This window comes from Lissotriton helveticus, chromosome 3_1 (genome assembly GCF_964261635.1).
Source record: "Lissotriton helveticus chromosome 3_1, aLisHel1.1, whole genome shotgun sequence".
NCBI classification, from domain to species: Eukaryota; Metazoa; Chordata; class Amphibia; order Caudata; family Salamandridae; genus Lissotriton; species Lissotriton helveticus.
Window position 1 is genome coordinate 2,113,784,089 of NC_136061.1, and position 16,477 is coordinate 2,113,800,565.

Consider the following 16,477-nt stretch of genomic DNA (forward strand, 5'->3'; position numbering starts at 1 on the left):
CCTCAGGACTGCATGGACATTTTGAGGGAGTCAAAGGGACCTTCCACAAGAACCTTATACTCTCTTAAATGGAAAAGGTTTTACTTGTGGTGTATCCGTAATGGTTGGACTCCAGGTAATGGGCAAGAAGAGGTAATCTACTCAGCCAAATCTGGTTTGAAGAACTGCATCCATAAAAGTACATTTGGCGGCCATCACAGCATACCGTAAATCTCCTAACCAACCTTCTTTCTTTCAACTTCAGTTGCTCATGGACTTCCTACAGGGGTTGAAGAAGGTTTATCCTCCAGTTCGACCTCCTTACCCTCCTTGGGAGTTGAATCTTGTCTTGTCCAAATTGATGGGTCCTCCATTTGATCCCGTTCATAAGGCCATATTACAACACCTTACTTGGAAAGTAGCCTTTCTAGTGGCGATTACATCTGCCTGGATCTGAGTGAAATTCAAGCACTCTGTTCTAAAGAACTGTATACAGTTTTCCACCACAATAGGGTGGTTATGTGAACTCACCCCTCCTTCTTACCCATGGTTGTGTCTGATTTCCATGTTAATCAGACAATCTCTCGACCCTCTTTCTTTCCCAATCCTGATACACTAGCGGAAAGGTCTCTTCATTCACTAGACCTCAAGAGGGTTCTCAAATTCTATTTGGAAGCAACAAAATCCATTAGAAAGGCTGATCAATTGATTGTAAACTATGGCTCTGTTAGAACAGACTTTCCAGCTTCTAAAAAATCCATTTCAAGACGGATAATGTCTTGTATAAAGTTGGCCTACCAAATAGCGAATAAGCCTCTGTTTGCCTCCCCTACAGCTCACTCTACTAGGGGCAAGGCTGCTACGATTGCATTCTTACACAATGTACCGATGGCCAAGATTTGCAAGGCTGAAACTTGGATATAGGGCCATACGTTTACCAGTCATTACTGTCTGGATTCGGACTCCAGGGCAGATACCCAAGTGGGCCAGGGCTCCTTGAGGAATCTGTTCCAATGCTAATCGTTCGGAGTCTGTATTTGCCTTATGTCGTATATGTATCCTGATGGTACTCTGTTTACTTGCCCGCAGGATGAGGGAATGGGCTTGCTAATCTATTCATGTGCTTATGACTATTGATGAGGATCCCCTGGAAGAGAAGGATAAGTTACTTACCTGTAATCCTAATTCTCTTCCTGGGGTATGCTCATCAAAGTCATAAGCAACCCACCCACCTCCCCGGGCAAGTGAATATGATACATATTATTTTTTTGGTAAAATGATCTGCGGGTATCCACAAAGAACAACTGACCTAACTGTCACCCCTGAGGCATGATGGGAAGCTAGGAGTCATGGCTGCCTTAAAGGCATGGTGCCAGTTTATTGTGAGTGTTTATGTGGGTTATCTTTTCAGCTTTTTTTCTCTAATGTTTTTGCAATGCAGCCTATGTGCTGACGATGGTTTTTTCATTCTTCCTTGAAGGATTGTGCTTTCTGATGTATATTAAAGCAGTTTTCAAATGAGCGCCGCGCCCGCACCCTGGATCAGTCAGTATGGAATTATATATATATATATATATATATATATATATGTGTGTGTATATATATATATGTATATATATATATACACATATACACATATACATATATATATATACACATATATATTTCACATATATGTGATGTGTTTCCAGGGTCCCGGGCATAGGCGGGAATATTCGTGTGCTTATGACTTTGATGAGGATACCCCTGGAAGAGAACTAGGATTACAGGTAAGTAATTGCACTTCCATTGGAATCCTGTCACTAGGAGAGCAGCACTGTCGATTCCCACCTGCCCAGCTAGAGGAGAAAGCCCAAAATTGTGATGGTTGGCTTGTAAACCCAGGACCTCCCCAAAGGCAGTCCTGATCTCCCAACAATTCACTCGCTGATTGCACTGGGTGAAGAACATAAATTAATGCATCATCTGTGTATAAGAAAACATAAATGCGCCCTCCCTCCACAACACCCTATTGAGCCATAGCACGGTGTAACTGAACTGTCAAGGGCTCCATTGCCAAGGCGAAGAGGAGTGGCAATAGGGGGCAAACCTGCCTCGTACCCCATTCAATAGACAAACACTCTGACACCACAGTCAAGGTCCAGAAATGCGCCATGGGTTGGGCATAGTGCAACTGCGCCCATGAGAGAAATGCTGGACCCAGCCTCCGCCAAAACTGCCATAGATAGTCGCACCAAGATTATTGGAGGCATTTTCAATATCTAATGCCACCACCGTGGTCTTCAAATCAGTGTCTGCCACCCAGTGAAGCATATGGGAGAGCATCCGCAGGTTCATCTGCCTACAGGGCATAAAACCGCACTGGTCGTCATGTACCAGATGGGTCCCCACTCTACCGATTTACAGTTGTTTGCAGTTCACAAACTGATTTACCAGTACTATTTTTACGAGAGCAGAGTCTCCACATGTAAAAGTCCTAAGACCTATCTTTTTATGTGCAGAGACGCCACATCCTTAAGGATGCTACTCATAAATCCCTTTGTGACTAGCAAATATTTGTTCACTTATACAACAGTGTAAGTTTAGCTTTGTGAATAAGGGCCCATGTTATTTTTTCGTACATCTGGGTACTAGGTGTATGCATGTTTACACCATGGGCCCGATGTAGGTAATTTCGATTTACCTACTCTTAAATACCGAATCATACCGATTCGGTATTTAAGAGTAGGTAAATTTGAAGTAGGCAGATTTAGGTAATTTTTCTTTTTAAATAACCGATTCTGTATGATTCGGTATTTACCGATTCGGTAAATACCGAATCAGTATTTGCCATTGATTCCTATGGTGTTACAAAAAACAGCGGTCCCTACTCGTGGACACAACGGTATACTGAGCTAATGATCACACACCTGATAAGTGTTATGTCTTTTGTCCAGCCGGACAAGGAATTTATTATTATTAACACGTTTGTTATTAATGTGTTCATTCAGTTTTTATTAAGAAGATTGTTAAATAAATTCCTTGTCCGGCTGGACAAAAGACATAACACTTATCAGGTGTGTGATTATTAGCTCAGTATACCATTGTGTCCACGAGTAGGGACCACTGTTTTTTGTTACATGATACTGCCCAAGGTCCCTATGGCATACCTTTTGGGTTCCCTTGTCTTTCTTAAACATTGATTCCTATGGGCTTTGAAGCCCATAGGAATCAATGGCAAATACCGATTTGGTAATTACCAAATCGGTAAATACCGAATCCTGGCAGGGGGAACTGGGTGTCACTTTGACACTCTCTAGCACCTCAATTGCAGGCTTGTGTGCCATGTGGCACACATACCTGCCCTAAGGGCATGTCTGTGTGCCACATGGCACAGGTGTACACGCACAGATGTGCATGTACACCTGAATTTGTTATTTACCATGCAATAGTATTAAATGGTAAATAACGAATTCTGAGGGGCCTGTGGCACTGTTTAAAGCGCCACCTACATCTGCATTTACAGATTCGGTATTTTTACCGAGTCTGTATTGACCAATTCGGTAATTTTACCGATTCGGTAAATACAGATTCGGTAAAAAAACAGAATCTGTAAATACATGCCCCCTACATTGGAAAAGGCATTTACCAGTCGGTAACGGCCGAATTCGGCCGTTACCGACCGGTAAATGCCTACCTACATCGGGCCCCATATGTGGTATTTCGACAATGGTGTTTATAGCTTGAAAATCCGACCTCAAGTGAATCAGGTATGCGTTATCACAGGGCATGTCAGAACTTTTAAAGCATCGGTGTCGTCTGCTGTGATTGCATAGTCATGTTTCTCCATTGCGATATGATTGAACTGTTAGTGTCTCTCCTTGTTTCTTCTCATTTCATAGGGTGCTACTTTATTTCTCTTCAAAGGAGCTAGGCTGAGGCTTGTTGCTATCAAGGTCTGCCCGCCCCTCAATGTCCATGTTAAAAGTAGCCCTTTCAATGTGGTTGCCGATGCTATGTATTTTCTCATGTTCACTACTGTAAACAAACCTAACACTGTGATTCTTTCTAGGTGTTTTTTGTGCAGTTTTATATAGCACCAACACCACCCGAAGGTAGTGAAGTGCTTTACATTCATTTTTGTAGGCACAGAGAGAATAATTGATTTCCCCAGAATCAAGGATGTTAAGCCAAGGTCGAAACTTGTACTCTGTTTCCCAGCTCTGTAGTCAGCAGCTGTGGCCCTTGCGTCATATCCGGTCCCAAGAGGATGCCACATTGTCTCCCTAGCCTCGGCCTCAGATTCCACATTTTGTGATTATGACCAAATCACTTAATCTCCCCGTGGCAGCCCGCATTCGGGTTAGTTGCCTGTCCACCTCCCGCCAGTCACTGTTTGCCCCCCTGAACTCAGTTCAGCTCAGATCAGATCCCCTCATCCCCCAACTATACTTTTCACGTCATTTTTTTGTGCAGTTTTATATAGTGCCAACACCACACAAAGGTATTCAAGAGCTTTACATTAGCACCAGTTACTTTTTTGTGCAGTTTTATATAGCGGCAGCATCACCCACCCGTATTGGAGGTACAGGTATTGGAGCTTATTACATTAGCATCTACTAATTCTTTTTGTTGTTGTTGCAGTTTTATATAGCGTCAACACTACCCGAAAGTATAGGATCGCTTTACATTAGCACTAGTTACTTTACACAAGGACTCCTTAATTTTGTAGGCACTGAGAGATTAAGTGATTTGCCCAAAATCAAAAATGTTAAGCTGACACGGAAATGCAAACCTGGCTTACCAGCTCCATATTTGGCAGCTCTGGCCCTTATGCCACATCCTCTCCAGAAAGGCCACAATATCATCTCGGCCTCAGTTCCACATTCTGTGATTACAAATAAATCACTTAACCTCCCCGTTTCTAAACACAGCATTGGCAAAGCCAGAGTGTTTCGCCTGTGCAAAATCTTTTGTTTTTAGGTCTCTGCTGGACAGTGAATGCAGTGCTCGGCTAGACAGTGCATGTGCTGCTCAGCTAGACCGCGCATTTGCTGTTTCGATGAGACGTGTTCTGTTCCTTCTGTGGGCTTACAGGCCGCCCATCTCCTTCCATTGGTAAACTTCTGCGTCACTCTCTTTTTCATTGGTGCAATTAGTCATGACATGTGGGCGTCATGCCCTCTTTTTCTGTTTGGCCCTCCCATAGCACATGGACAAAGTTCATATCCCTTTACCCTGCTCCCACTTTGCGCAGCTTTTTTTTCTTTGTGTTCAAGCATTCCATAGTAATTCTTGTGTTTTTAGGCCGTCCTCCTTGTACACATACATAAAACCACTAAAATGCATTTGCATTCACAAAAACAAATGCATTTTTTAAAATGTTGTTAAAACACACCACTTGTTATACTTTTTTGCACAATCCGATGGTATTGTAGCGCTTGCTCCGCCTTGCCATAAGTGCTAACCAGTTACATTCCACAGTGACGCAATCATTTTGTTTCTGATCCTGCTTCAATCAAGGTATTTTTCCCCCCCCTTCATGGATTGCTCCCTCCTGCCATTTCCGGTCATTGCTTGCCCTCCTGCTTCCCTGCTTGACCCTCCCGCCCACTTCCTCCCTCTGCGCTGCTGTTTTTTTTTTTGCACGATCCGATGATATTAAGGCGCTTGTTCTGTCCTTAGTCTTGCCATAGTGCTATCACCAGCCAATGGTATTGAAGTGCTTTAAGTGCTCACCTGTAACTTTACATAATGACAGATTTGTTTTCTTATGCAGGGGGAAACGTAAGTGATTTGCCCAGATTCAAACATTGTTCCCCAGCTCACCTGTCAGCAGCACTAGCCATTATGCCACATCCTCGCTTCACTTTAAAGATGTTCAACTGTTTCTCACCATCACTTCCACATTTGTTCAGCAAGACCCCATCAACACCGAACAAGCATTGGTAATGCCAATAGATACCATTGGCCTTGTCAGTGTGAAAGTATTTTAGCCATGTTGTCTAACAGCACATCTGCTGTTCAGCATAGCTTAAATACACTGGAAAAAAGCAATATGTTGCAGCCGGCAACGTCATAGCACTTTTTGTGTAAGGAGGGGCAGGACAATAAACTAAACATGGGAGGCATAGAGTAATCATCCTGTGATTCTGGGCTTTCAATGACTTTCAGACATGCTGAAAAGCAGAAGTGCTGCTAACCCACATTGCTAAAAGACATTCAAATTGACAAGGCCAAAAGCTTTGGCATTGCCAAGACCTAGTGGCTTTGCCAATGCTTGTTCTAGATTCTCGCAATAAAAATGCCATATGCATAGAGTTTTTTGTGCTTCTTATGCCACCAAATACAAAGAGAGGAGCCCCACAATCCAAAGGGACAGGGCTCCGTACTAGACTTGCCAGTCATGAATAACTCCCTCTGGAAATCACTAACATTCAATCAACAGGACATGCAAGCATCTAATCACCTCAAATTCATTCCACCAGGCTTGAATGAGTTGAGTGCTGTACAATAACTTAAATCTTTATATCTCCAAATTAAATGAAAACTTAATTTTCCTTTCAATGCATCACATTTTTTTATAATTGTTTCATACATTTTAAATTTCATAGATATGAAAACAAGACATAAAAATATATATAAATAAAGATCACACAAATACAATAATTTAAAGGAGCAAAAACAAACAATCTGTCATTAATTCAAGTTAATTTGTAGGAATCAAATAAAAACAATAAGAATCAATCTCCCTTAGGCTGCCAAAGATTAATGTAGCAGCTGAAAAGCTTTCTTCTTGCGTATTTCCTGGGCAAGGATTTACAATTTCATATCATGTCCCAGTGCCTAAAAATGAGGGACTAAACTCATTATATGAATCTTCTTTCATGTCCATCCAATCGAATGCGGATATGTTTTATAGGTTCTCCGTTTAACTAAAATTCTATGTAAAGTATGGCCAGTTCATTTTAACAAAATCTTAGTTCAATACAGACCCTCCATGTATTTGTAATAATGCTACATAGAGGGTACCCCTTCTAATCGGGTCTACCTTCAAATCACCCACTCGGAATATAATTTAGTCCGAAAAATTCAAAATCTCCCATGGACTCAGAAAAACGCCATAAGGCGATCCGCAATACGCTTACTTGGAGGCATAAAGACTCTACATTTCTTTATTATGTCACGCGGGTGCTTGACGTCTCAGCCAGAATCTGTCTATTGCTTCACTGCCCGTCCCGCAGTTAAAAGCCTTCCCGTTCTGATGACGCATTCATGTATCACACATGTATCGCGTCATTAATATCGGCACGACTTATGTACATACTAGTATCACCATATTGGAATGGTAAAATACTGAAAGATAGACCTATTATTATTACTGTCAATACTTAAATACTTGTTCCATATGGAGCCTCTCTAACATTCCCAGTTCATGTTCACGCTTTAACCGGACTCTGATATTGGTATTTCATTAGAGGTGTACTGGCCAATATAATACTAATGAGCAAAATTCCTAAGTTTATAAAGATTTTTTGGGGGGTTTTTAATAAAAAAATGGGGGATTTTATTTTTTAATAAAGGAAAACATAATTTTTTTAAAAGGGGTGAAAACCTCCTAATATTATGCCTCAATAGAAATTATGTTCAAAATCGAACTAGCAATATAAATACATACTGTTATTGAGTCTACAGTCTGATAATACTGGTGTCTAATTCACATTAGATACATTTTTATGCCACCACCTTTCCAGATATTCCTTATCTACAAATAGTTTCTAAGATGCTCTACTGATTGTTGTCAATAAAGCTGGTACCAGTAAATTATTGTTGGCTTGTTGGCTCAATTTTGGGGTCCTGCTTTGTAGCTTCTTATGCTTGTCGCCATGGAAGCGGCCTAGGATCTGGATTGGGAATGACCCCTTGGGACATCCCCTTCTGTAGACCTCAGACCTTTTACCTTCAAAGGATAAACCTATCAGACTCTACAATATCTGATAACCACATGTGGTGGTCTTACCCCAGGCAACAAATTGGCTGAAACCACTATTGGCAGATGGGTATTGTTCTGCAACATTCGGGAAGTTCCTCTTTCTGTGAGATTTCACACTCTTTCCACTAAGAAAATGAAGCATTGAGGGCCTGTCAAGGACTCATTCCAATTACAGGCATTTGTAGGGCTGCAATGTGGGATAATACTCATGCTTTTCGCAAACTCTGCTCCTGACCACAACTTTAAGAAAAGAGACCGCCTACCACAGGCGTGTTCTGTGCAATCCTATTCGCTTGAAGCATGGTCAAGCATATGCTGTCTTGTCCCCTTCCTAGCATTAAGAACTGTGGATCCGACTAGCTTGGAATGAGGTAAAGGACAATGCCAGAATAAGGAAAAAATTTCTTCAGGTTTCTTATGATACTTTTGGACATTTCTCTCCCTACCTCAGAAACCCATCGCCCCTAAGCTGTGCTGCAAACCTGCATATCATCAATAACTTAGGAAAGCAGTGTGGCTTGTGTTGACACATTCATATAGAGGTGGAGCTTTCACACACTAATGACCAGAGATTTAAAATTATTTTCAAGTGACAGCATTGGTGTTAGCAGTAGCAACTGCTACTGGTCAAGGGTGGGGTCTTTGGGTTGAGAGGAAAAAAAGGCTTATCTATGCGCCTTTCCTTCATTCTCTTATTTCTTCCGGTCTCCAGTCCCGGCTGCTAGCCGGAAGCACCCCGGCTTCCCTGAGCCAATCACAACGCCTATGCGGTTCGCCGCTCAGACAGGGATTGGGAGGCTTTGCATGTTTTTCATCAGGCTGTGTAATGCAGCACGGTGGGGAAGACGCTAAGAGCTCATGACTGCTTGACTGGCCCAAAAGGGCCGGCCAAACAATCTTGTGCACTTAGGGAGTGAAAAAACGCTCCTCCCCCTGCTCTTGCCAGCCCCGCCTTGCCACTGACTCAAATAGGAAAAATAAAATGATAATAAAGATACATTATTATCATTTTATTTTACCTTTTAAGAAGTGGGACGACGCTCCTCCGCCTTAGCGGAGGAGCTGCCATTGGGTTTTAGAGGAGCTTTTCCTATTCCTGCTTGGCAGTTTAGGTAATTCTGAACCTGTCTTTAAGGAGGAAGAGCAAAGACAATGAGCATCGATATCACCATTGAGGTAATTTTTCCTTTGTAAGTTATGCCTGCTTACTCAATTCTTTGTCTTGCAAAACGTAATGGATATTTTTTTCTCCCTCATTCTAGGTGTGGTTAAGGCACACAAAAAGGAGTCTGGAGAGCTTTACTACTGCATCCAGAAGGAAGGGCAGAGAAAGTGGTACAAGCGAATGGCTGTAATCCTCTCACTAGATCAAGGAAATAAATTGCGAGAACAATTTGGTCTTGGTCCCTATGAACCTTTGACACCCCTCACCAAGCCAGCTGACATAAGCCTAGGTAAGGATTCCCTATGTGGTTGACCATCTTATTGAGAAACTGTTAATTTTGTTTCAAACACTGTTAGCTGCTGACCATGTCTACATTTTATGTGTCGTGGACTTCGAAATGCCATTCTGCTACTGTTGTAGTACTTCACAGTTAAATGATCTAGTAAATAATTGAAATTAATTCCTGTGGTTTAAGAAAGCTTTTCTGAGCTGCATCTTTATTCTTGACCTTAATGTCACGTGCATAGCCCTAAAGACCTTTTTATTGGGGTTCAACTATATCTTGCTTTGTGTGTAGATGCACAGGACAGCTCCATGTTATGCTGAAAATTCTAAACAAGCTCTCCTCGACTAGACATTAAGTCTAAGTCATACGTACCCTGAGTTGTATTTTTCAGTGGGCAAACTCAGACACATTTATAATTGCCACCTTAGCTAGCTCTTAAAACAGGGCCTTGCTTTGGGAGTACCTGTATACCGGAATAGGTGATGTATTGGTAACAAGAATCCGCCATATGAAAATCTGGTCCAGTAGGAAGAATCCAGCATGATCTGCATTGCCAGGTGATATTTGTGTTGGATTCAGTGTTCTACTTTGAAAACTGAAGTCTTCAATAGACTTTGTTCTTTTTTTTTATAGCGATTTAGTTGACAAAATACCTTCTTTTTATGTCAAGAGTGTTTATTGGATATGAATATAAGATATAATAGCAATAAAACACAATATACAACTGTAATATAATGTAAATATTTCATATAGAAAAAGAAACAGGGAGGGGAGGGGGAAGAGGGGGAGGGAGAAGAGTATATCAAATGATATGATATGACTGATCTTATTTTTAAAATACAACACTTGAGTTACATTAATTCTTATAATAGTAACTTATAATACAATCAAGACATAAAGCAAAATTAGATAACAGATATGTCCCTTTAACTTCAAGGAGGTTTGGATACTTCTTCATTGCAAGGAGTATGTAGAGGTAAGGCGTGAGCAGATGCGTTTAGGAAATCCGTAATAGGCAACCACAATAAATCTCGTTTAATAGCAAGTGTAATTGGGTGAACATAGGCCCTATCTAATCTGTAATTATAACAAATTCCATAACACCAGGCTTGAAAAGAAACGTTTAAGCATGTTTCCATGACTTAGTGATTTGTTGAAATGCTAGAGCTATAAGCGGATCAACAATGAAGATGTTAATAGTGGAGGAGGACCATACCTCTGAGATGCTACCTAGAAAAATATGGGAAAAAGAAAAAGGGATATGGTATGGAAAATTTTGTTAATTTGTCGCCACACTCTAATCCAAAAATCATGAATAGATGGACATGTAAATAACATATGTTTAAGGTCTGCTACAGGGGCCGAGCAAGAACAACATGTAGAGGGAGTATTGGGATCAATGTGATGTAGTTTAGTTGGAGTAATTAAAAGTGTATTGTATATGAAAAATAAAGGTTGCTTAGTATTTGCGCCTCTAGAAGATTTCCCTATTTTGATCCAAAGTTTGTCCCATGTTGAAATAGCAAAGGATTCCTGTAAATCAGATTCCCAGTTATATTCTACTTTGGATTTATCACGAATAATAATGGTATCTCTTAATTTGTTATAAATTTGAGATGCAGAAGAGGAAGACTGTAAAAATGAAAGTGTGATGGGTGAAGATTTGGTATGCGTAGAGGAGGTTGTGAGGATATCATAGGAATTTTGAGCTGCTGCAATCAATAACATTTATTTGGAGTGATAGGAGGAAGGAAGAAAAAAACGGGTTTGTATTATAGAGAAGGGGATACAAGTTTAGCCGTGAAAAAGTTGATGAGTCCATTTAAGACCGAGATCTATCCAATCCTTCCAAAAAAGAGTCCTATTTCTAATTTTAATATGTTTATTATACCAAATTGGGGATTGCAGAAATCAAGTACTGTCATCTAGGCCATCAAGTACGAGAGGATGAAAGATTTTACAGATATTTTTAAGAATGGGAAGAGAACGTTTTTTGGGAGGATGAGATATGGAGACAAATTCTTCAAATGTGAAGGGGTAAAAGAAGAAGGATTACATCTCTACCCATAAAGGCAGAATGGGATATTGAATCAATCCTATTTTCAGATAATAAAGAGGAAGAGTATTTAAGAAAAGATGAAGTATTATATTAAGAAAAATCAGGAAAAGTTTGGAAAAAGACATCCTAGCTTTTTTGTTTTGCCATAAAAATGTTGATGTAACAGGATTTAGGGATATCGATTGGGAGATTAGATGAGAAAAATAAAATTGTTGGGACTAACATCATTTTTATAGAATCTAATCTACCCCACCAAGATAAAAATAAGGGGTGCCAACGTGTCGTGGAATTAAGTAAATTTCATTGTAGATTTTTTTTTTATTTAGTGATACAGTATCTTTAATAGAGAGTGTGAACCATAAGCCTAAGTATTTGATCTTTGTTGGGCTCCAGTGAAAAGAGGAAGTCAAAACATCAGCGTGGGAACAACGCTTGTTTAAAGGAAGGATTTCACATTCATCAACATTGAGTTTGTATCCTGAAACTATAGTAAAAGCTGAGACTTTTGATAACAAAGTCGGTATAGAAGTTTGAGGATAAGAAATGAGTAAAAGAATGTCACCCGCATTTGCTGAAAGTTTCAGATGTTTCTCAACATATGGAAAACCTCTGGTATCCGTATTCATGCGAATTTTTGTTAGGAAGGGCTCTAACGCCAAAATAAATAAGAGAGGGGAAAGTGGACAACCTTGGCGGACACCTCTGAAGAGAGGAAACCAGGAAGAAACAAGGCCATTAGCTAGAATAAAAGACCTCGGAAAAGAATAAAGTAATGAGATATAAGAGAGAAATTTAGGGTCAAAACCAAACCAGACAAGTGTTGAAAAAATAAACTGCCAATTAACCCTATCAAATGCTTTCTCAGCAACTAGCGCAACAGCTGCTAATGATTGTCTATGAGATGGGGATTTACTAAGAACATTGAAGAAGAGACAAGTATTGTCAGATAGGTGGCTGCCCTTAATGAAACCACATTGTTCTTTGCCAATTAATTTTGGTAAGATGTTATCCAGACGGAGTGCAAGAGTTTTCGCAAATATCTTATAATCCAGGTTAATTAAAGAGATGGGTTTATAATTCTTACACGATGTATGATCTTTATTTTCCTTAGGGAAAAGGCAAATCAAAGCTTCTTGGAATGTACCTTCAGTTTTCAGTATTGGGGTGTCTTTCATAGATTCACATGCCTGAATCATTCCCCGTCGTTGGAGTGGGAGTGGGACTCCCCCTCCGACGACGGGGAATGATTCAGGCATGTGAATCTATGAAAGACACCAATACTGGAGAACCACAGATTACAGGTAAGTAACTATTGTTCTTCTCCAGTAGTGGGGTGTCTTTCATAGATTCACATGCCTGAATCATTCCCCGTCATCGGAGTGGGAGTCCCACTCCCACTCCAACAACGGAGAATGATTCAGGCATGTGAATCTATGAAAGACACCAATACTGGAGAAACACAGATTACAGGTAAGTAACTATTGTTCATTTCTGGGATGCTATAAAGAATACAAATAATTGATGTAATTTGGGAATGAGTAGATTGGAAAAGTGTGTGTAAAATTCTATGGTAAAGCCATCAGGCTCAGGTGCTTTTCCTTTTTTGAGTACTTGAATGGCTTTAAGAATGTCTTTAGGTTGTATATCAACTTCTAGGGGTGAGAAATCTACATCTGGAGAAGAGGGTGGAGGAATGGAGGATAAATATTGGACAATGGCAGTCGGTTGAAGGGGATTCAGGTGTATAAAGTTTTTGATAGAAGTTTGTGAACTCTGATAGAATATCTTCATCTTTATGGATTGTAATACTGGATGAAGATACAATAGATTCAATTTTAGTACTTTCCTTTTTAATTTTAAGATAATTAGCAAGAAGATTGTCAGACTTATTTTGTGCACTGTAATATTGAGCACTAGACTTAAGCAAGTACAAATTTGGAGATTCAGTAGAAAGTTTATTAAAAGAGAGTTTGGCTTTAATAAGTTCATTCAAGTCAGATTGGTCCGTAGTTAGATAATAGGAATGTTCCAATCTTTTAATTTGTGTGTTAAGTAATGGAATGGATTAAGAGGCTGCTCGCCGTTTTTGGGCAACAAACGAAATAATGAAGTCTCTAGAGGCAGCTTTGAAGGAATCTCAAATAATTTGAGGGGATAACTGAGGAGACTCATTTTCTGCACAAAATAAGGCTGCAAAATCAAGAAAGGCTGAAGTAAATTTAGAGTCTAATAAAAGAGAATTATTGAATCTCCATTGCCTAGTGCCTTTAGTGGGAGGGATCAAATCCAAACTTAAAGAAATTGGAGCATGATCGGAGATTAAAATAGAGCCAATGTCAGAATGGGAAATGTGTTGCGTTAGGGCTTTGGAAATAAAGAGATAGGCTATCTGGGATTGAGAGGAGTGAGCAGGTGAATAATAGGTGTATCCTTGTAACGTATGATGACAAAGTCTCCAGGAGTCTACCAGAGACCTTTGAGAGATAGTAGAGGTAAATTGAGAATGCATGGAAGAGGGAGAGAATCTAGAATTAGACCTTCTATCTATAAAAGGATCTATAATCATATTACTATCACCACCCATAATCGTCCGTGTATTGCATCAAAGAGGAAAGGATTTGGGGCCAGGACAGTTTATCCTGCCTAGTGGGAGCGCACATATTAAAAATGGTTAATGGAATCTTGTTAATAAGTAAAGACACTGCAACACATCTACCTTCAGAATCATTATCTTGACTTATGAGTTGAACATCCAAACGTTTATGGCAGAGAATATTTTCCTGAACCTGGAGATGCAAAAATGTGGCCTACCCAGTGACGTTGTAATTTAGTTATCTCGAAGTCTGTTACATGAATTTCTTGCTGTAAAGCGATATTTCATTTTAAACTTGCAATATGTGATAAAACTCCCTGACGTGTAATGGGAGAACCCAAACCTTTAACATTCCAAGATATGATATTTAACGACATCTAAATATATACAATACATCGGAAAATTTGAGACAAACAATTATACATGTATGTGAATAATAATACATCACATGTCAAATTATAAGTTTGAAGAACTGTCATAAAGAAACGATAAATATAGATACAGAAACGTGTGGAATAAGAAAAGAAGTGAATATGAGATGCGTAAAAAAGATACAATTAAGACCAGTATTTAAGGTGAAACAAGAAATTAGGGAGAGAAAGGTAAAAGAGAGGAACACAACAAAGAACAGAGAGACAGAACCAAACAAACAATTGATTAAAAAATATGGTAACAAAGAGACATACCACAAAAAGACAATAAAAGCAGGGATGGTGGAGCCACACAGGGGGAGGTAGGACGCTGAACGGAAGACCTCAGGATGAGAACAGCAAGGGGGACATCATCCAGGAAAAATGAAGGTAACAAAAACCGAGGGACCACATAACTGTAACCTGGTGAGGGAGAAAAAGAGAATATATTAACAAGGGATATTACAAAATTACAAAATACATCAGGAATGAAACAAATTACAAATAGGAACAAACAACCAGCATTGAAGTAATCAAGACATTTATGGCCTAGGTATGTCAATGGATTGTTCTCTGCAGGTGTTCAAAAATTGCTGGAGAAGTGCAGGATCTCTGTAATTTGTTGTCCTAATATTATAAGTCACCATGAAGAGGCAGGGGTGAAACAGGCCATATCGAGCACTCAGGCTGCGAAGAGCAGGTCTCCTATCCAAGAACGTTTTCCAGCGGTCAGCAGTTGTTTTGGCATAGTCTTGGTCAAAAAAGAGGGTAGACCCATTCCAAGAGATCTTTCCATGTTGTTTGGTAGTGTGGAAAACCTTAAGTAAATCTGTGTACTCCAGAAAATATAAAATAATTCCTCTAGCTTCGCTGAAGAAGATGAAATACGAGAGCTCTGCCCCAAGCGATGCACACGTTGGATATTCAATGGTGGAGAATCAGGGAGACCAAGAAGAGTTGGCAGAAAGGATTGAAAAAAGGATATTGGATTAGAACCTTCGAGACCTTCAGCCAGACCATAAATGCGTAGGTTGTTGCGTCTATTACGGTTTTCCAAATTTTCAACCTGTTGTTTAAGTTGCTCTATCTCTCTGTGCATGAGGGGGACCTGCCCTGTGAATTCTTGAACAGAGTCAACTCGTTTCTCTAGGTCCTCAACTCTTTGCTTAGTACAGGGGTGGGGAATTCCTATCTCCCGACGCCCGAGACATCTAGATTTCTTAGGAGGGCAAGAGGTTTTAATTTGCATTTTGTCCAAAGGACAAGTAGACCGTTTTATAGTAATACGATACACAGCTGTTCAACCCTGTAGGTCACAGTCAGTAAATAAGTTGCTCTGAGCAGTTTATTGGCAGCGAAAGGGTCAATGCAAAAGCTGGGGCATGCACTTTAATTTCCCCAGAGCAGAACAACAAAATGATAAAGCAGAGCTCAAAGTTGGAGCCAGCTTGATACGCTCCCGTGGCTTCCAGGCCCTCCCCTGGTCCTTTTATTTTCTTCAAGCATGAGACACACATCGAGCTTCTGCAGCTCCAGTACACTCACAGCAATGGCATGTAAGATGCTGCTTTTTGTGCCTCTTGCCCCCTTGCTCTGACTTGAACTGTATGACCCCTGCCTTGTATTCTCTGCTCCACTCCTGGGCCTCACAGGGCTCCAATATCCCTGCTCATCTTCAACTCAATTTGATTTCCCTTCTCATGCACCCCCTCCTTGACACTTTGCATTTCCTGTACACCTTATGTTACACCCGGTGCCTGAACCTGCTAACCCCACCACTCCACCCTCCTGCTAACCCCACCACTCCACCCTCCGCTGCACTCTGATATCCCTGACCCGCTCCCCTTGGCCTCTCATATCTTACTTCATTAATGGCTTACATTAAAGCTCATTAGTTTCCCCATGGGCTTTCATGCAGGCCTAAGGCCACCCCAATTCTGTCCTTGCACTAGGCCTCTCGTCTCACTTTGTGCCTGCACCAGGGGCATTGTGAACACACCGCTGTAGCAACTA

General features: G+C 40.4%; 1 protein-coding gene across 6 annotated transcripts in view; it reads left to right on the forward strand.

The window, feature by feature from the left end:
- The window catches only part of TP53BP1 (tumor protein p53 binding protein 1), a 767,880-nt gene that overhangs the window by 526,913 nt on the left and 224,490 nt on the right, over positions 1-16,477 (forward strand). For all 6 annotated transcript variants that reach the window (XM_078683313.1, XM_078683315.1, XM_078683318.1 and 3 more), the window contains one exon: positions 9,214-9,405. In XM_078683313.1, the coding sequence (XP_078539439.1) occupies positions 9,214-9,405 (192 nt within the window). The remainder of the gene's footprint in view (positions 1-9,213; positions 9,406-16,477) is intronic.